Here is a 22,512-nt window from a genome sequence, read left to right on the forward strand (position 1 = left end):
AAGAAATGCTCACGATCATTAGCCTTTGTTGTTGTTGTTACGTGCTGTCAAATCAGACCCAACTCATAGCGACCCCTCCTTGGATTGCTGAGGCAGTATCACTACGGAAGTAGATTGCCCAACCTTCCTTCCAAGGAGTGGCTTGTGGGTTTGAACTGCCAGCCTTCTGATTAGCAGTCAAGTGCCTTAGGCACCAAAACAACAATGAGATACCATCTTGCCCCAGCACTAGTAGCAAAGTTCAACAAGACAGAAAATAACAAATGCTGGTTAAGATATGGAGAGATTGGGACTCTCATACACTACTGATGGGACTGTATAATGGTACAACCACTGTGGAAATCAGTATGGTGATTCCTTAAAAAGTTGGAATTAGAAATACCATTTGACTCAGCCATTCCATTACTAGGTATATCCTAAAGAAGTGAGAGTCATGACAAGAACAGACATATGCACACCTGTGTTCATTGCAGCACTATTTACAATAGGCAAAAGATGGAATCAACCTAGGTGTCCATCAGCTGAGGAATGGATAACCAAACCATGGTACATACACACAATAGAGTACTATGCAATCTTAAAGAATAACCTAGAATCTGCAAAACACCACATAACATGGATGAAGTTGGAGGACATTATGCTGAGTGGGAGCTCTGGTAGTATAGTGGCTAAGGCACTTGACTGCTAACCAGAAGCCTGGTGGTTCAAACCCACCAGCCACTCCTCGGAAGCAAGATGGGGCAATCTACTTCCATAGTGTTACTGCCTCGGAAACCCAAGGAGGGGTCACTATGAGTCGGGTCTGACTTGATGGCATGTAACAACAACAACATGCTGAGTGAAATAAGTTCAATCACAGAAGGACAAATATTGTATTAGTCTATTTTTGTAAAAGTCAAGGAAAGGTTTATATATGGAATGAAATTTTCTTTGTTGGTTACCAGGGGTGGGAGGGGAGGGGAGGGAACACTGTTAGATAGGTAGAGGTAAGTATTGATTTGGGTGAAGAGAAGGGCAGTGTACCAAATGTGAGTAATCAACATGGTGGCATTGAGGAAGAGGAAGACATAGAGAGTTACATGGGAGGTACAGACAATAAAGATGAACCCTTTTGCACATACAGTACTGTGTTGTCAGTGAAGACAAGCATGGGTATTCAGGTGGATAGATGGGTGAACAGGCTAAACTATTAGGTATGTGTATGAAGTGGGGAGTGTACCCAAGACCGTGTTTAGGGTAGGCAGACAATGGTTCTATAAGTGTATTTGTATGATGTATAAGAATTCCCAGGTGTATAGGAGAGCTGAGAAGGGACAAGTCTGTAGTCACTTCTTGGTCACAGCCAGCAACCCAGAGTGACCAAGTAGTTGAAGCAATGGGCTCAGGACCATTGTCACAGGGGACATCAAACTCAATTGGCTTAATATACTACACAAAACATTGTTCCACCTCCTACTTTGGCAAGTAGCGACTAGGATCTTAAAAGCTTGCAAGCAGCCATCTAGTTGCAACGATGGGGTCTCTCCTTGTCCAGAGCAAAGAAGAATGAAGAAAACCAAAAATTCATGGAAACAATTAGTCCTAGCAACTGGTACACCATGTGATCTGCAGCCTATACGACTATGAGACCAGAAGAGCTAGATGGTGCCTGGGTACCACTGTCAACGACTCAGAGGGGAATCTATGTAGGAGATCCTGGATAGAGAGGGAGAACAATGTGGGATAAAACTCAAAATCATTTGGGGGGAAAAAAAGGGGGGGCCAGGTTTGCTGGTCTGATAGAGGCTGGTGGAACCCCTGAGACTGTGGCCCCTAGCTGCCCTTCAGGTCTGGAATTGAACTCACACCTGTGGCTTCCAGCCAAACAAAAGACAGGCATGTGAGTTGAATATTTACCTGAGGTAGTTACACTCCTTGGAGAGATCAATCATGGGAGAAAGAAGAGCTGTTTATGCACAGGGAGACAGCTCAGGGGCAGGAGTGCATGGAGGGATGGACACAGGGGAGAGGTAACTATCAGGAGGAAGTGGGAGGGGAGCTGTTGCATTGGGATAAAAAAGTGTATGTGAACTGTTGTATGGAAAGTAAATTTGCTCTGTAAATTTTCACCCAAATTACAATAATTAATAAACAAATAAACAACAAACAAATACTGAAGGAATAAAAAAATTCACAAAAAGCAGAGAGCCAATATATACTAAAAGAAGGTTGTAAAGGAAAAGCAGATATTTATTTTAACTTGCTTCTACAAAATTTTGTTATACTTAGTTTATGGTTACTGACCACCTACTGTGTGCAGGCTCCATGTTAGATACGGCATCTCATTGTTTAGGGCAACCCTGTGTGGGATCAGCTGCACTTTTTGCACATGCCAACATGGCCCGTGAGTTGATGTTCTTTGGGAAGGTCCTGATGACTTGTTCCACCACCACACCTATGTGTTTCATGGAAGCTTCTCTCCCTTCTCTGTAGACCAGTTAAGAACAACAACAGCTCATGTCAAACTCTGGGTGGCACAGTTTGCAGTTGACTACTTAGCCAATATTTGGTGGTTCAAACCCACTCAATGGTGCTGTGGGAGAAAGACCTGGTGGTCTGTTTCCATAAAGATTGCAGCCCAAGAAAGCCCTATGAAGCAATTCTGTTCTTTATTACAAGTTGTCACCAAGAATCAGAATTGACTCGAAGGCAGCAGTTTGGATTTTTTGGTATTCTCCCTCACATAATCTGAGGACTGGAATGTAGCTGAGTTTCAAGAAAGATGTGTCAATGTTCGGAAGCCAGTGGTTGTCTCTTGCTCCAGTACTATGTTTGCTTATCCTTGTGTCTCTGCTCTTCTGTCCCTATAGCAGATGATGGCCAACCCTAGCTCCATTGTTTACAAATTTGTGTTCTAGAAACCTAAGTTGACCAACTAGAATTTCTCTCAATCACAGAAAATGAAAGATGTTTGGTCCACATTGCTGGGGACAGGGTCAGGAGCACAAGCATAGCTGTTAGGGGCTCTTCCTGGACTGTGGATAAGCACAGAGCAGGTCTGAGAGAAGAGAAATTGTGGAGCTGAATGAAAGTCCAAGTAGATGTCATATTCAACTGTGTTAGCAATGGCATGTGCAGATAGATACCGTCACTAATAGTACTATTATCAGAAAAGCTGTGATGGTTGCTGTTTCACTTTGAAAGTAGAGTATAGTTCCCAATTCTGTATTCCCAGTTGCTAAGTTCTCAGTGTCAAAGATGTCATTTGATTGACAACTCCTTAAGCATTTTCATTCTGAATTAGCCTATTGGTGCTTCAGAATCCACGGGGATGGGAATTTGTAGCAGATGGAGGCTGGGTATCTTTTCAGTTCATGCTTGGCTTTTTAAAGTCATCAGATTTTATGTGTATAGTTAATTTTTAATTTTAATCTCTTGGAACTTGGCATTGATGTTTAAAAGGCTGTATTAAATATATTAATATACTCACAGATGAGAGAAAATATCCATGAGGTCTTAAAATATTCTGAATAATATTTTCTTTCTTTTTAGCTGTCTCCATTATGAGGTACAGCGCCTCTGCTTTTGGGTTTGCAGTAAGTAACCTGAAATGTATTTTTATGAAGCTTTGCACGTTTTTCCTGAGCTCGCCAGTCTTACCCTGGGCCCCTAATAAGAGGTTGGTTAGCCTAGGAGAGCTTAGCACGAGGAACACACTCTTTGTGATAATAAAATACACTTTAATAGAAATAAACTGCATGGAGACTGCACAGATTAGTGGAACCACATTTTCCCACAACTGGTTGCCAGGATAGTTTAGGGGTTTTAACCCCCTTTTTCTCCCTCCAAGTTGTAGGCTTGAAAATGGGCACAAAGTGGAGTGAAGCATTGTAATGATGGAGGCAGAGGTATTGGGAGTTAAGACTGGGGCTACTCAGGCTAAGATAAATCACTTGTAGCCCAGCTAGGGATAACCTGGGCTCTGAGCCTGCCTCCTGGGAGGAGTTGCTTAGAGAAAGCAGATTTCGAAAGCTGTTTTGCAGATTCAGTACTGAAGAATTGGGTGAAATTTCCTACGTCTCCTTCAAGAGATGGCTAGTGCTTCTAATTTTCCAAATGAAAAGTTCCATGTGGTGCAATGGCTCATAAAGAGGACTTCTTGAAACGTCCCTCCAGTGTAGTTTTAGGGTTTCCTGTAACTGAGGGTGTGTGTTCCTGCCTCCACCCTTCTTCTTCCGTTTGTTATGAGAACTTAAGGAACTTAATGTTTTGTGTGTGTTGCAGATTCTTTTCAGAATCATTTGAATGATGCAGACTCGTTCCTCAGGAAAGCGTACAAGACACACACACACGGATTTCCTTCCACCTTCCCTTATTTTCTCCAACTTTCTTTTCCACACATTAAAAAAGCACTGAATTTTGTGTACAACTTCGAAGTGTTGACCAACTTCCGGGAGTCCTTGGGTGACTCCCACCCCCTGACTAGATCTCAAATGGAGAAGTGCCATGAAGAGCCAGAAACACAGAATTGTCATCTGAAGTCTTTTACTTGGAATGTGCAGAAAATGCTGGAATAATTTTGTCCATCATGGAGAAATTGAGTCTTGTGTTTTAGAACAACGTAACCCCTACATTTCTAGAGTACTGGGAGCCAGGGGCCTTGGAGCAGAGCCCACACATGGCAGAATGTAGCTTTTCAGGTGGGAGCCATGTGAGGAAGGCTGGGTACTACCACCAGACCAGCTTGTGGGTGCCTGGGCTCCAGATTCTCCAGGCTTCTCTTTGTGGGTAATGAGTGGCTTACATTGCTAGGATGGGAAGCCTCTTTGCACCGAAGTTACTCTTTCAGATGTTCCAAGTCCCAGCATGTTTGCCCTCCCTCTGTCTTCACAGTCAAGCCCTATTAACTCTGGAAAACCACTAATGCCATGTCTCCTTCTCCTAGTTTGATGCCATCCTCGACGTCCTGTCATCAGCAATTGTCCTGTGGCGTTACAGCAATGCAGCCGCTGTGCACTCTGCCCACAGGGAATACATGTAAGTGGCTTTTTATCTTTTTTCAGACTACAGAACCCTAGAAAATGAGGACCACTGCAGCGTTAGTCCCAGTAATGAGAAGGTCTCCAAGATGCCTTTGAGAGTGGCTGGTACGATATCAACCATGTTATAGGCATCTCTTGGGATGGTCAATGAGATGGGATGTTCCTTTAGAATACTCCTTGTTCTCTGTTCTTGAGGGTTTTTTGTTTTTTTCCTCCCTCATTCATCTGTCCATCCATCTATCCATCCATCCATCTTCTGTCTCTTTCCATTATTAGAATCTTTGTTCCCGTGGAGTTTTCTGCTCTTTTCTTTCCTTCTGAGTAAGATGTGTTCTCCAAGACTAGGATACGAAAAACCAACATTTCATAAGTGGTTCGTTTATTGGTGTAGATTTAGGGTGGGAGTGGGTGGCTGATGTAGGATGTGGACCTAAGGTCAGGGACGTGAGTGGGTCTAGATGTTGACTGGCTGCTTCACTTGGGAATGAGGTTATCAAGAGTGTTTGTAGAATTAGGAGAGGAGATGAAGATAGTGAACCAGGTCCTTTTGTTATTAATAAATAAATTAGAAGCACCAGGAGTTGAGAGCGTGGTAATGGCCACAGGAGGTATAGTGAGTGGTTCAGTCTCATGACAGCTGGAACTTTGGAGGGAGCAAGCAGGGGACTGGTTTGGAAATGGCCATGTGGAGCAAAAAGGCCTGGAGAACATGAGGTGAGAGAGGATAAGCTGCTTTATTTTAAATGTAGGGAAAGCAGTTTCCTCAGAAAGCAGCCAGGTTTTTGTTAGGTCAAGATGGTGAACATGAAGAAAAGACTTGGAGAATTTGGAGACTGGCCTTGAGGTAAAAGTGTTTGAGAAGGAAGAGAGTACGGTTACATAGGAAGGTATACCAAGGGGTTTAGGGATAAAGGTGTGGCGATGATGGCTAGCCTGGTGACAGTGGATTGCTATGAAGCCACTCAAAAAAAATAAATAAATAAATAAATAAATAAAATAAAAAAATGAAGCACTATTTGTGCAAATATAATAATCTCCAAGATTCATGAACTGAAGAAAGCCTGGAGCAAAATAGTGTTTATGGTGTTTTCTCATTTGTTTTAACAAAAAAGGTGTTCATCCACTCATACTTATTTCAGCATATAAAAGCTCTCTGAAAGGATACCAAGGAGCCTGGTGAGAGATTCCCTCTGGGAGGGGCCCTGAGGACAGAGGAAGGAGGGGGAGACATTTTCTTTATAACCTTTCAAACCAGAGCTGTCTAATAGAACTCTCAGGGATGATGGACATGACCTATATGTGTGCTGTCCACTTGGTAGCCACTGGCCACATATGGTCATTGAGTACTTGAAATGTGACTAGAGTGACTGAGCAATTGGATTTTTAATTTTATTTCATTTTAATTTAAATAGTCACATGTGGCTAGTGACTGTGGTATTATATAACACAGCTTTAAATAGCCTGATAATTTTTTAAAAGCAGACCAAGTTGTTAATCAGTCAAAATTCAGGGCATTTAGAACTGAGAGAAAGATATTGAGGGAAGGAAAAAGGTGCTGGAGGTGGGAGATGTGAGGAAAAATTAGTGAAGGAAGAACTTAGAAAACTAAATGACACAGGGAATTTCTTCCCTGCCTTAGCCATTCTCAGATCTGTGCACTGTGTAAAGCTGTGTAAGGCCACAGGGGATAGAGCATCCCAATGACATCAGCTGTGGAGAGAGGGCCATCAAGATGCCTGCCACAAAAGATACAGCTTGACTCTCGTTGGGGGAACCTGACATTTTGCATATGATGGTAGCACAGGAGGGGCCACACGAAAGCTCCCCAGCCCCAGCTGTCTCTTTGGGCATCAGTCAGCTCATTGAGATGGAGAGGTGGAATCAGATGGGAAGCATTGCTCACCTTGCCAGGCTCCTAACTGCAACACTGGGGCAAACACATAGCCCAGGAGGTGGTTCTGCTATTCCAAATGTATCTCCAAATGGTATCTTATGTAGCAGCATATTGCAAAGTGCATTTGAGAACTTGGAATGGATATTCTTAGAGAGGCATCAATCCTTTTTGTGTTCTCATGTGAAATAAATAGGGCACACTGGTTCTCACCCAGGGTCCTTGCTCTGCTTTCTTTTCCAATTTGCTGAGCCAAATGCCTTGGCCTGAAAACTACCAGTCGATGGGATGGCTTGATAGCCTTTTGATTACTGGCTTCAGCAGTACCCTCTGCTTTTGGAAACAGCTCCAGAGATTGGGGAGGAAAAAAAAAAGCAATGGATTCAATAAAAAAAAAAAAATAATGAATTGGTGATTTGCTTTTGGTCCCTGATCTAAGTGCACTGCAAAGGCAATGAGTAGCATCAAGAACATATTAAAATAGGTCCACACTTACCCTCTTTACATGGGGTGTTTGATCTGCCCCCAAATTGGAGGCTCTGAAGAAGGAAATACCATTTACTCCATTTGTCTAGAGACTGACTTTACAGAGGTCTTGAATGTGCTTTAACTGAAGAAAAGGACCCAAGCTAGAAGAACAACTAACTTCAGAGATGTCTTCAGGGACTGATGAGAGCCAAGGCAGAACGTGGAGCCTCCATAGTAGGACCTGGGCTCATCTGCCTTGAATAGTTTAGATTTAGCCTTTCTTAAAGGCATAGGAAGCTGCCTTACACTTTCATGTGAAGGGCATGAAACTCTCCACAGGTTGTGACACTGTGGGCAGGTGTCAGTGGAAGGAATGTAGGCTTGGTTTCTGAGAAGAGCCCTTCATCCACATTGTACTCTGCCCCTTACCTGGTCTGCTACCATAAGTGATGTATTTGTATTTCAAAACCTCAGTTTTCTCATCTGATAGCTACCAACTGATCTGATAGCAATCATCTGATACAACCAACACTATGGTGAGGATTAAATATGGTATTGAATGTAACATCAGCATGTGCTAAAATAAAAATTTTAGGTCACTTACTTTTCATCTTTAATGTGTTAAAAAGCAAAGATATCACTTTGAGAGGCCTAAGATATGGCTGACCCACGCTATGGTATTTTCAGTCACCTCATATAAATGTGAAAGCTGGACAATGAGTAAGGACGCCCAAAGAAGGATAGATGCCTTTGAATTATGGTGTTGGTGAAGAATATTGAGTATACCATGCACTTCCAGGAAAATGAACAAGTCTGTCTTGGAAGAAGTATAGTCAGAATGCAAGGATGGTAAGATTTTCTCTCTCTTACTTTGGACATGTTATCAGGAGGGACCAATGCCTGGAGAAGGACATCGTGTTTGGTGAAGTAGAGAGGGTCAGTGAAAAAAGAGAAAGAACCTGAACAAGATGAATTGACAGAGTGCCTATAACAATGAGATCAAACATAGCAACAATTGTGAGCATGGCACAGGACGAAGTAGTGTTTTCTTCTGTTATCTGTAGGGTCACTATGAGTCAGAACTGACTTGACAGCACATAACAAGAACAACAACAACAGAGTTTTAAAATGTGTTTTTAGTAGAGTTAGTCGTACTGGAATCCCTGAGTGGTATGAATGGTAATACTCTTAGCTGCTAATGAAAGGATTGGAAGATGGAGTCCACTCAGAGGCACCTCAGAAGAAAGGCCTGGTGATCTGCTTCTGAAAGATCATCCACTGAAAACCTTAGGGAGCACAGTCTACTCTGACACACACAGTGTTCCAGGAGTTTGAAGGCAACTGGTATTTTTATTTTTATTTTTTGGTCATACTGGGATAGTTTGAAATTGTTCATCCTACTATTTTCAAGAGCTTGGAATAAAATCACTTACAAAGAAAAACGTTAAAAAAAGAAAGATAAAAGAAACACTTTGGCATATTTAGAAAGTTAGTCTTGACATTAGAACATGGGCAGTAGTAATAGTGAGGTGATAAAAGATTGTTCTTTGAGGGGGAGTCATTGTTTAGGAGGCAGTGAGTTTCTTCTGTTTATGGTGATAGAAAATTTGGCAACAATTATGCATTGTGGTTACACAACATGATGTAATTGATATCACTAAATTGTACATGTGAAAAACATCAAATTGGCAAATACTGTGTTATATATATCTTTACAACAATAAAAAGAAAGATTATTCCTTAATTCTCTAATTTTTGTTCTTTCCCCATCAAAAGAAATCTGGTTTGTGTGGGACAAGACATGATTATTATAAAAAGTGTAGGTTATTCATAAAGGTATAGAAAATACAATAAAATTCACCTCTTACATTTCCTCCCAGGGATAACACAGCTACTATTTTCATTTATATGTTGTGTGTGTGCATGCATGCATATGGTTAAACATACACACTAAAAATATTACATAAAGATGATCTATATATATACTTTACCAAACTGCTTTTTCTCGACTTAACACCATATTTTGAACATCTTTCACTTTTGGATAAATAGAGGTTTTTTTTTTTTTGATAGCTATGTGGTATTCTGTGTATGGATCTAGCATATTTTAAGTAATTTACTACTGGTTGTCATTTCTAATGTGTTGGTGTTAGAAATGACCCTGAAATAACTGTCCTTACACATTATATTTTAATTTTTTCCCTCTTATTTCTGTTTTTGAGAATAAATTGCTAGAAGTCTGGGTAGAAGATACAATAACATACAATTTTGAGGTCAAATTGTGCTCCAGAAAGGTCCTACTAATTTATATTCCCACTGGCAGTGGATGAGAGTACCTGTTTACTCACTTTTGCCAGCGCTATGTGTTATCATTCTTTTTGACCTTTGCCAGTTGTCCAGGTGGAAAATTGAATCCTCCATGTTATTGTGCATTTCTTTAGTCACTAGTGTAGTTGAACATATTCTCATATGCTTCTTTGGCATTTGCATTTCTTTTGGGAAATGACTTCCCAGATTTTCAGATGGAAATGAGAAGACTTTTATTTCCGTTCTGGGACAGTTTCCAGACTCTGGCTAGTAGAACTTAGGTCAGTAAGGAAGTACAACTTAATAACTCACCAGATCATTCTGCCTTGCCCCCACATCACCCAAATGTATATATTTGTAGCACTGTGTTATTTCCATAGACCTAAGTTGTTCATATTAATTTATGAATTTTGTTTGTTTATCATCCATCTCCCTCACAAGATTTAAGCTCATGAGGGCAAGGATATGCCTTAACTGTCTTTTCTTTTATCCCCAACCTCTAGAGCAATGCCTGGCTCTTCCAAAAAACCAAACTCACTGCCATCAAGTTGATTCTACTCATAGTGACCCCTCCTTGGGTTTCCAAGGCAGTATCTCTACGGAAGTAGATTGCCTAATCTTCCTTCCGAGGAGTGGCTGGTGGGTTTGAACCACCAGCCTTCTGATTAGCAGTCAAATGCCTTAGGCACCATGCCACCCTAATAATGAATTGCAGAATGAAACATTCAACTGTGGAACCCCTTCACATGCAAAATTTTGCTAACCCTTACTAAGATGATGAAGTCCCTGAGTAGTGCAAACAGTTTACACACTTGGCTGCTAACTGAAAGGTTAGAGATTTGAGTTCACACAGAAGTGCCTCAGAAGAAAGTTGTGGTATCTACTTTTGAAAAAGCAGCCATTGAAAACCTTGTGGAGCACAGTTCTACTCGGACACGTGTAGGGTCACCGTGAGTCAGAATAAACTTGTCAGCAACTGGTCTTTACTAAGATGATAATAATAACTACTTACTTAGTCCCTGCTTTATGCCAAGGATTATGATGCATTAAGTAGAAGTATTATTAATCATCTGATAAGGATGGTAAATACTATTCCTGAAGACTCATGGCTAGTAATGAATGGAGCTAGGATTTGAACCCAGGTCTTACTTGCTCTGAACTTTGCTTATAACCACTGTGCACACTCCTCTCCAAATGATTATTTGCATGTCATGGTTCTACAAGTTTCTCTTTCTGGCCCTCTTCCTTTCTCCTGGAAATGCTCCTTCCTAGCAATTAGCTGGGGGCTCTGGTAGCACAGTGCCTAAGGCATTTGACTGCTAACCAGAAGGCTGGTGGTTCAAACTCACCAGCCACTCCTTGGAAGGAAGGTTGGGCAATCTACTTCCGTAGAGATACCACCTCGGACACCCAAGGAGGGGTCGCTACAACCCAAAATTAATGGGAAGCAGAGGGAACGAGGTTGTGGATCCAGAATAACTAAGAACTATAAAATTTTCCAATGTGAAATGCAGTCCTGGGTTTGGGTTCTAACTCTGCAACATGGGCAAATAGTTGGCAGTTGGGCAGACATGGATAAACTACTTGGGCCACTGTGGGGCAGCCTAAGGGCTGATTGACATTTCTAGAAGCTGGCATTCATATTCCAGGACCTCTGAAAAATTGACAGTTATGAGGAGCACTGATGTATCAAAGGCCTTGCAAATGAGGATTGGTTGTCTTGGCTACGGCCTGGACTTCTTCCATGCTCTTTGAAGTTTTGGCTCCTATTTTTGTGCCAAGCTGGCAGCTGGGTCCTTAGACCAAGGGCTCCATAGCTTTGCTATCAAGGAACAAGACCCCACTTTTGTCCATGGCTTTTGCTTCTCTGTCACCTGCTGCTAGGACAATGTATTTGCTGAATGGAGAGTTTTGTCCCCAAGAGGGTGAGGGCCCAGCCCTGTGGAAGGCACCCATATCATCCTGTGCATGGTCACCCATTGCAAACTGGAGCCTGGAAGTTATTGTGTTTGCCATCTCTTCAGCTCTGCTGTCTGCTTCTGTAGCATGGACCACAACCTGTGCTTTGAGGTGAATGGACTTAGCTTTGGACCTTCTTGTAGCATTGCAATTTCAGGGAGAAAGTGGGAATGAGGTTCTTCTGTCTTTGTGACCACTTTTGCTAGTGGGCCATTATGCCAGGCTCTTCCTTCTCAGAAGTGTCTTGTTTTCAGAGGTAATCTCTGTGATCTTGTTTTCCCCATAGCTGTCTTTATGCTTTGGGAGCTCTGGTGGCATAGTGCCTAAGGCATTTGGCTGCTAACCAGAAGGCTGGTGGTTCAAACCCACCAGCCACTCCTCAGAAGGAAGACTTGGCAATCTACTTCTGTAGAGATATGGCATATTTCTTCTCACTTCAGTCTCCAGATTATTCAGTCTTCAACATATTCAAAAATATTTGGTTGACTATTTTAAATTTGATTTAACTTTGTGTAACACTTGGTTTGACTAAAAATTAACACTAAAATGTTGACATTGGTTACAGCTGATGGTTATGTTCTTCTTAATACTTTTTGAATTTTCTGAAAAATTTTTTACAGGATACATGGGTATTTTTTGTAATCATATTAAGTAAACTTGTCCCTCCTTCCCCTTTAAAACAAAACAAAACAAAACAAAACACCTTTTATTGTGATTTGGGCAAAAGTTTACTGAGCAAATTGGTTTTTCATTTAACAATCCATATACATTTTGTTTTGTGACATTGATTGCAATCCTCACAATGTAATAACATTCTTCCCTCTCCCTCTCTGTATTTATTGTTTCTATTTGTCCTTCTTTCAGATCCCTTCCTGCCTTCTGAGCTTGATCCCTGGGCAAATGTTGCCCTTTTGATCTTGCATGGTTGATGTTGTAAGGAGTGTGTATCTCCCTAGTGTTATTATTCACCTGTAGGCCTGTCTATTGTTTGGATGAATGTTGAGCCATGGAGGTGGCCTAAGTGCCATAGTCTCGGGGTTCTACCAGCCTCTATCAGACCAGTAAGCTTGGTACTTTTTTTATGATTTTGAGTTTTGTTCCATATTTTTCTCCCGCTCTGTTGTGATCCCTTTCAGAATGTTCAGCAGTGGTAGCTAGGTACCATCTAGTTCTTCTGGTCTCTGGGTTGTGGAGGCTGGTGTTGCGTGGTCCATTAGTCCTTTGGACTAATTATTTCCTTGAATCTTTGATTTTATTCACTCTTCTTTGCTCCAGATGGGGAGAGACCAATAGTTGTAAACTGTAGATGGCCACTCACAAGTTTTTGATACTCCAGTCACTACTCGCAAAAGTAGGATATAGAACATTATCTTTCTGGACAGTATTATGCCAATTGAACTTGATGTCCCCCAAGACTATAGTCCTCAGAGATGAGGCCCAGCAACTCATTCCCTCAAGGTATTTGACTATGGCTAAGAAGACTGCATAACTTTCTCCCTTGTATGCTTTACTATATTCATGTGTATATTTGAAGCACATATAAATACATATGTGGAGATATCCTATGCCAAACCTGTATGTATTTATGAGTTTAGTTCCATTTGCCTTGTACATCAGTTCAGCTTGCTTGTCTAACTAACTATATAGTCATGTGTAGATTATTGTTATTGCAGGATGTGTAAGTAATGGTATTAACATTTGTTGCCTTTAACTCTTGTGCTTCTCCCAGTGTCTTCCTCTGCCTTGATCATTTTGTGTTGACCTCCTCCTTATTGTATATTGCATTTCTCTTCAGCCAAGTTAATATGTGTCTTAATACATATGCATTCTAGTTAGTGATTTAATATGCCTTCTAGTTAGTGATTCATCCTTCCTTCCCCTCTCACCCTGGTAGCCTTCAAAAGAATGTTCCTATTTCTGTGTGTAAACCTTTCTTTGACTTTTTACAATAGTGGTCTCATTTAATATTTGTCCTTTTGTGATTGACTAATTTCACTAAGCGTAATATCCTCTAGGTTTATGCATGGTATGAGGTGTTTTGAAGAGTCATTGTTATATTTTAAAGTTATATTATATTCCATTGTGTGTGTATATATTGTTGTTTGTTTATCCACTCATCCACTGATGGGCACTTAGATTGTTTCCATCATTTTGCTATTGTGAATAATGCTGCAATGAACATGGATGTGCATATATCTATTCATGACATGGCTCTTACTTCTCTGGGATATGTACCTAGCAGTGGGATTGCTGGATCATAATGGTATTTCTGTTTCCATCTTTTTAAGTAGTGTCATAGCATCTTCCACAGTGATTGCACGGTTTTATAGTCCCACCAGCTGGGTATGAGGATTTCACTCTCTCCACATCCTCAGCAGCCTTTGTTATTTTCTGTTGTTTTTTAACTTTGTTTTAATGCCGGGGTGAGATGATATCTCATTGATGTTTTGATTTGCAGCTCTCTAATAGCTAATGGCACTTGACTGCTAACCAGAAGGCTGGTGGTTCAAACCCACCAGCCACTCCTCGGAAGGAAGATGGGGCAATCTACTTCTGTAGTGATGCTGCCTTGGAAATCCAAGGAGGGGTTGCTATGAGTCAGGTCCGACTCGATGGAACATAACAACACAATAGCTAATGATCATGAAAATTTCTTTGTTTTGTTGGCCACTTGAATGTCTTCTTTGGTCACATGTCTGTTCATGTACTTTGCTTATTTTTTCATTAGATTGTCTTTTTGTTGTTGAAATGTTGAAGTTGTCTATACATTTTAGAGATTAGTCCCTTGTCTAATATATCATTGTCAAAATTTTTTTTTTTCCATTCTGTAGGTTCTCTTTTTACTCTTTTCATGAAGTCTTTTGATGTGCATAAGTGTTTAATCTTTAGGAGGTCATAGTCATCTAGTTTTTTTCTGCTGTAAAGTCTCTTGTATTTCCTATCTATAGGATCATATCATCTGCAAATAGAGTTTTACATCTTCTTTAGGAGTTTGGATGCCTTTATTTCCTTTTCTTGCCTATTGCTCTGGCTAAGACTGCCAGTACAATGTTGAATAGAAGTGGTGATAGCGGCCATCCTTGTCTGGTTCCTGTTCACAAGGGAAGTGTTTTCAGTCTTTCTCTGTTGAGAATAATGTTGGCCATTGGTTTTATGTGTATGCCCTTAATTATGTTGAGTAATTTCCATTCTATTCCTATTTGACGAGCATTTTTATCAAGAATAGGTGTTGGATTTTGTCTTTTTTGCATTGATTGGTATGATCATGTGGTTCTTTATTTTATTTATGTGGTAGATTATGTGATTTTTTTTCCCTAATGTTAAGCTATCCTTGCATATGCCATATGAATCCCACATGGTCATGATGTATTATTTTTTTGATATGTTGTTAGATTCTTTTGGCTAGGATTTTGTTGAGACCTTTTACATCTGTGTTCATAAGGGATATGTGATTTTCTTTTTCAGTGATATCTTTTGCCTGGTTTTGGTATCAGGATGTTTGCTTCATAGAATGAGTTCAAAATTATTCCATCTACTGGAATAGTTTGAAGAGAATTGGGTCACCTTTGAATGTTTGGAAGACTTCACCATTGATGCTGTCTTCATTAGGACTTTGTTGTTATTGAGAACTTGTTCCCTTTAAGGAATAAAAAAGTCAGGCCAGTCTGGGAACAAAGTTATAAAGCCCTCATCATCTCTACATGGATTCTGTATTCCTGTGATTATCCTGCTGGGTGTTTTACTTCCTATAAGTATCACTGAGTGCATCTACGTATGATTACTTCTTTTATGAAGGGACCTACCATAGTGCCTGTAGCCTTCCTTTGAAGGTCTACGAAATTGTAGTGAACAGAATTCTGGTTTAATTTTCCCCTCCCCATCTCTTGCCTTTCTCTAAGTAGTTGTACCCTTGTAGCTTTTAGTAAACATGGGTTTTAGTAATATCTCCCTATATCATGAGAGGCAAAAAAATAATCTGTGTTATAGGCGAGTTTCTACTACACTTAATATAACTAACTACCTTTTGCTTCTATTTTCTCATTTGTTAGGTTAAAATTAAAATGCTCATTTTATCTGCCTTGAAGATAGCTTAGGAAAAGGATTAAAAGAGAAGATGATTCTGAAGAATTGAAAAGTTATATATATATATATATATATATATATATGGCTTTATCCTGAAGTCTTCTCAAAGATTTTCCCTTCTGTTATTGTTATTGTGGTTCTTAGTTGCTATTGACGCTGCTCCAGCTCATAGCGACCTTCTGTATAGCAGAGTGAAATGGGCCCCAGGCCTGGGCCATCTTCATGATTGTTGGTATGTTTGAGTCCCTTGTTGAAGCTATTGTGTTAGTCTGTAGTATGTGTCAGTTTGTCGTGTTGTGGTTGCTTGTATGTAATACTGGGAGCTATGTCACTAGTCTTTTAAATATCAGCAGAGTCACCAGTGGTAGACAAGTTTCAGCAAGGTTCTGGGTTAAGACAGACTAGGAAGAAGGAGCTGGGGATCTAGTTCTCAAAAAGCTGGCCAGTGAAAACCTTATGAATAGCAGTGGAACATTGTCTGATACGGGCTTAATGACGTTGATGGAGTAGAGCTTTTGGGACCTTCATTCGCTGATGTGGCATGACTCAAAATGAAAACAAATAGTTGAAAACATCCATTAATAATTGAAACATGGAATATATGAAATCTGAATCTAGGAAAATTGGAAGTTGTCAAAAATGAAATAGAACACCCAAAGGCATTAATGAGCTGAAATGGACTGGTTTTGGTCATTTTGAATTGGACCATCATATGGCCCATTTTGCTGGGAATGACAAATTGAAAATGAATGGTATGTCATATTCATTGTCAAAAAGAACACTGTCAGTGATAGGATAATATCCATATGCCTATAAGGAAGACCAGTTAATATCCTATTAATCAAATATATGTACCAACTACTAATGCCAAAGATGAAATAGAAGATTCTTACCAACTTCTGCAGTCTGAAATTGATTAAACATACAAACAAAATGTATTGATAATTATTGGTGATTGGAATGTGAAAGTTGGAAATGAAGAAAGGACCAGTAGTTGGAAAATATGGCCTGGGTGATAGAAATGATGCTGAGGATTGCATGATAGAGTTTTGCAAGAACAATGACTTATATATTGTGAATACCTTTTATCAACAACATAAACAGTGACTATACACATGGGAGCTTTGGTAGCAATAGTGCCTAAGGCACTTGACTGCTAACCAGAAGCCTGGCAGTTCAAACCCACCAGCCACTCCTCAGGAGGAAGGTTGGCAATCTACTTCTGTAGTGATACTGCCTCAGAAACCCAAGGAGGGGTCACTATGAGTCAGGTCCGAGTTGATGGCACATGACAACAACAACAACAACAACAACAACATACACATGGGCCTAGATGAATGGAATATGCAGGAATCAAATAGAATGCATCTGTGGAAAAGGACAATGAAAAAGTTCAATATCAGTCAGAACAAAGCCAGGGGCCACTACCAAATAGACTATCAATTGCTTATAAGCAAGTGAAATTGAAGTTAAAGAAATTAAAACAAGTCCATAAGAACCAAAGTATGACCTTGAGTAAATGGTGGAAATTTAGAGGTCATCTGAAGAATAGATACGCTGCATTGAACACTAATGACTGAAGATAGGATGAGTTGTGGGATGACATCAAGGATGTAATACAAGGAAACAAAAGGTCATTAAAACAGCAAGAAAGGAAGAAAAGACCAAAACTGACGTCACAAGAGAATCTGAAACTTGCTTTTGAACATAGAGTAGGTAAAGCAAATGGAAGAAATGATGAAGTAAAAGAGCTGAACAGAAAATTTCAAAGGCGGTTGAAGACAACAAAGAAAAGTATTATAATGAAATGTGCAGAGAGCTGGAGTTAGGAAACAAAAAAGAAAAAACATGCTCAGCATTTTTCAATCTAAAAGACCCGAAGAAAAAAAATTCAGGCCTTGTGTTGCAGTATTAAAGGATTCTGTGTGCAAAATATTGAATAACACAGGCAGCCTCAAAAGAAGATGGAAGGAATACAGAGTCACTGTACCAAAAAGAATTTGCCAATGTTCAACCATTTCAGGAAGTAACATATGATCAAGAACTGATGGTACTGAGGGAAGAAGTGCAAACTGAACTGACGGCACAGTTTAAAAACAAAGCTCCAGGAATTGATGGAATTCCAATTGAGATGTTTCAATAAATTGGTGTAACACTGGAAGCACTCACTTGTGTATGCCAAGAAATTTGGAAGACACCTACATGGTCAACCAAGTATAAGAGATACTTAATTTTACTCATTTCAAACAAAAAAAAAAGGTGATCCATCAAAATGCAGAAATTACTGAACAATGTCATTAATATCACACACAAGGAAAAGTTTCCTGAAAATGATTTTAAAAATGTTGCAGCAGTACATTGACAGGGAATTGCCAGAAATTCAAGCTGGATTTAGAAGAGAACTTGGAATAAGGAGCACCCTTGCTGATGTTAAATGAATCTTGGCTGGAAGCAGAATACCAGAAGGGTGTTTACCTGTGTTTTATTGACTATGCAAAGGCATTCAACTGTGTAGATCATGAGCAATGATGGATAACATTTTGAGAAAGGGTAACCCAGAACACTAAATTGTATTGAATAAGAACCTGTACATACACCAAGAGATAACCATATGAAAAGAATAAGAATATACGGCATGGTTTAAAATCAGGGAAAGTATGCATCAGGGTTGTATCCTTTCACCATTCTTACTCAATCTGTATGTTGAGCAAATAGTCTGGAAGCTGGACTATATGAAGAAGAACATAGCATCAGAATTGGAGGAAGACTCATTAACAACTCATGAAATGCAGATGATTCAACCTTGCTTGCTGAAAGTGAAGAGGATTTGAAGTACTTAGTGATGAAGATCATAGACTTTAGCCTTTACTATGGATTACACCTCAACATAAAACCCACTAAACTAAACCAACTGCCGTCAAATCAATTCTGACTCATAGTGACCCTATAGGACAGAGTACAACTGCCCCATAGGGTTTGGAAGGCTGCCAATCTTTCTGGAAGCAGACTGCCTCATTTCTCTCCTACAGAGGGGTTGGTGGGTTCAAACTGCCAGGCTTTCAGTTGGCACCTGAATGTGTCAACCAATACACCACAAAAGCTCTTTCTTTGACATGAAGAAAACAAAAATTCTCCCAACTGGACCCATAAGCAACATCAAGATAAATGGAAATAAGATGAAGTTGTCAAGGATTTCATTTTACTTGGAGCCACAGTCATTGCCCATGGAAGCAGCAGTAAAGAAAACAAGTGATGTAATGCGCTCAGTAAATCTGCTGCAAAAGACCTCCTTGAAGTGTTAAAAAGGAAAGATGTCACTTTGAGGACTAAGGTGGTCCTGACCCAAGCCATGGTATTTTCAATAGCCTTATATGCATGGGAAGGATGGACAATGATGAGGGAAGACCCAAGAATTTATGTCTTTGAATTATGGTGTTGGCAAAGAATATTGAATATACCATGGACTACCAGAAGAACAAACAGATCTATCTTGGAAGATGTACAGGCAAAATGCTCCTTAGAAGCTAGGATGGCAAGACTTCATCTCACATACTTTGGATATGTTATCAGGAGGGGCCAGTCCCTGGAGAAGGACATAATATGTGGTTAAGTAGAGAGTCAGCAAAAAAAAAAAAAAGAGGAAGACCCTCAATGAGCTGGATTGACACAGTGGCTGCAATTATGGGCTCAAACAGAACTGAGATACTTATTTGTGCGCATTTTTGTAAAAAAGTGATCCAATAGAATGTGGAAATTATTGAACGATATCATTAATATCACACACAAGTAAAATTTTGCTGAAATGGCCCTGGAACAAGCAATGTTTCAGTCTGTTGTATGTGCTGTCACTGTGAGTCAGAACCTGTGCAGTGGCACCTAACAACAACAACAACAACAACAATATTTCATTGAGGGTTTCCCTCATTTTCACTGACCCTCTTCTTTATCAAACAAGATGACCTTTTCTAATGATTGATCTTTGCCAAAGGGGCAGGGAGGCCTCATCTTCCACACAAGAGGAAGACAGAATCACGATCAGTAGCTCAAGGCCTATCCTTGCGAGGCTAGACATGCTGCTTCCCTCCAGCCCTGACACCAACCATTCCTCCCGGAGCACCCACCACCTCTCTGCTGGGTTCAGTAATTCACTGCAGTGGCCACACAGAACTCACAGATTATGGGGTTTATTAGGGAAGTACGTGGCTACAATTCAAGTTCAGGAAAAACACTCAGTTTCTCTCAGCCCACCGTCTCTCAGCCAACCGTCTCTCTCAGTCATTCTCTCAGCAGCACATGTCTCTCAGTGTCTCTTTCTCAGCAGCATGTGTCCTTTCAGGAGCACATTTTTCTCAGCAGCATGTCTTTCTCAGCCAGCAGTCAGAGAGACCCCTTCTGCCTCTACGAGGCCTCCTTTTGAGCCTGGCAGAGTGGCCAAACTAACCAATCAATCCCAACATCAGAATTCCATACACCTGAGAGAGAGCGAACTTCCCAGAAAATTACTTTGTGCTGGTCCCAACAGAAATACCCCAGGTGAATAACTAACAATCATGGCCAATTCCCCCATGAGTTTACAAAGACATATGGCTAGAAAAATCATACCAGGTAATTTACTACGTTGCAGTCTCGGAAGGAAGGTTGGGCAATCTACTTCCATAGAGATACTGCCTCGGAAACCCAATGCGGGGTCACTGAGTCAGGTCCACTCCACGGCACATAACAACCAGTGTTGCCTGATGAAGTATCTAAAGTAAGGGAGCTGAAGGCTCCCCATCTCTTCTAAGGAGCATTCTGGTTGTATCTCTTCTACTATTATTTGTTCCTGTGGTTCATAGTATGTTCAGTATTCTTTGATAACACCACAGTTCAAATGCATCAATTCTTCTGTCTTTCCTTTTCATTGTCAAGCTTTTGCATGTATATGAAACTATTGAAAAGGCCATGGCTTTGGCCATACACACCTGAGTCATCAAGGTGCTATCTTTGGCTTTTAAAACTTTAAAGAGGTCTTTTACAGCAGAGTTGCCCAATGCAGTACATATTTGTTTGACTTATTTCTTTGTATTTTTAATAGTATTTAATTGTGTTTCCAGTGAAGGTTTATACAGCAGTTTAAGTTCCTATCCAAAAATTTCAACACAGGTTGTTCGGTGATACTGGTTACATTCTTTACAATGTATTCCCTTTACTCTAGTTTGCCTTCCCCCTTACATTTTCATCTTTGTTTTAAAGTAATAACTGACCATTTGGTCTCAAGTAGGTGGTCTCTTACAGGAGCACGGTACTTATGGGTGGTATTCATTATTTTTTGAGCCAATTTTTATTTATCTACGTGGTGACTTCAGGGGCTCATCTTGTTTCAAGGTTAGAAGAATATCTCAGGGTTTTGGGAATCCTACAGTCTCAATCAGTGCAGTAGGTCTGTTTATTTATTTATTTATTTATTTATTTTTAGGAATTGGAGGTGCTTTTCCACATTTTTTCCCATTCTGTCAGGGTCCATCTATTGTACCCCTTATTAGAATGGTTGATGGTGGTATCCAGGCACCATCTAGTTCTGGTCCCAGAGACTGTGCTTTGTGTAGACTGTGTGTCTAATGGATTAGTTTCCTCTTTGAGTCTTTGGTTACCTTCTTTTTCTTTTGCTCCAGATATGTTGTGACAAGTAGTTATATTTTGAATGGCCACTTGCTACCTTTTAAGACTGCAGATACTACTCATGAAAGTAAGCTGTAGAACATAAGCCTATGAACTAGAATATGTCAATTAACTGAGATATCCCATAAGACTATTGCCCTAATATTTCAAACCCAGAAGTCAAATCCCACAAAGTGTTTCTTTTTTTTTATGTCTGAGAAGTATCCATAATTGTACCCCCTATACACTTTATTACATATATGAATACATGTGCGTACAGTCACATGGATGCATATACTTAGGCATAAACCCATATATACACACATATATACATACATACCTGTACTACATTTTTTGGTTGTTGCTGTTGTTTAAAAATTATATATGCATAGCATTTGCCTCGGAAGGAAGGTTGGGCAATCTACTTCCGTAGTGATACTACCTTGGCAACCCAAGGAGGGGTTGCTATGAGTCGGGGCCGACTCGATGGCACATAACAACAACATAGCATTTGCCAACAGGTCTTTTTTTCTTGTGTACTTTTTAGTGACATCATTTACCTTTGTCAGCCTGTGTACACTTCACCCTCATTCAGTGTTACCTTTCCCATTACCAAAAATAACAAGTGTCTACTGTCTAGAGAGTAAATCTCCCCCTCTTCTTCATCCCTGGAAACCACTAATGAACATCAGTTTCTGTATGTTTACTTGTTCATGTCATTTCATAAAAGTGAGAACATAAAATATTTGGGGTTTTTTGATTGACTTATTTCACTCAACATAATGTCCTCCAGGTTCAGTCATGTTCCAGGATGTTTAGTGAACTCACTTTTCTTTGTCACTGAGTAATATTTCGTTGTATTTATGTACCGTATTTTATTTAGGCATTTATATTTTGATGGGCGTTTAGATTGTTTTCATCTTTTTGCTATTGTGAATAGTGCTGTGGTGAACTTAGTGTGTATATGTCTGTTTGCGTTACTTCTATTAGATTCCTAGTGTATCTACCTGGAGTGGAATTTCTGAGTCATGTGGCAGCTCTACCTCTCATTTTTTGAGGAACTTCCAGACTGTTTTTCACAATGGCTATACCGTTTTGCATTCCCACAAGGAATGGAGGAGGATTCCAATTTCTCTACATCCCTTC

General features: G+C 40.1%; 1 protein-coding gene across 1 annotated transcript in view; it reads left to right on the forward strand.

The window, feature by feature from the left end:
* Window positions 1-22,512, forward strand: part of TMEM163 (transmembrane protein 163) — a 397,067-nt gene that overhangs the window by 214,750 nt on the left and 159,805 nt on the right. Inside the window, exons 3-4 of the mRNA XM_007937577.2 lie at window positions 3,532-3,575; window positions 4,925-5,016. Coding sequence (XP_007935768.1) covers window positions 3,532-3,575; window positions 4,925-5,016 — 136 coding nt within the window. The remainder of the gene's footprint in view (window positions 1-3,531; window positions 3,576-4,924; window positions 5,017-22,512) is intronic.

Source organism: Orycteropus afer, unplaced genomic scaffold (genome assembly GCF_000298275.1).
Source record: "Orycteropus afer afer isolate SDZICR_OR568_19922 unplaced genomic scaffold, OryAfe1.0 scaffold00004, whole genome shotgun sequence".
NCBI classification, from domain to species: Eukaryota; Metazoa; Chordata; class Mammalia; order Tubulidentata; family Orycteropodidae; genus Orycteropus; species Orycteropus afer.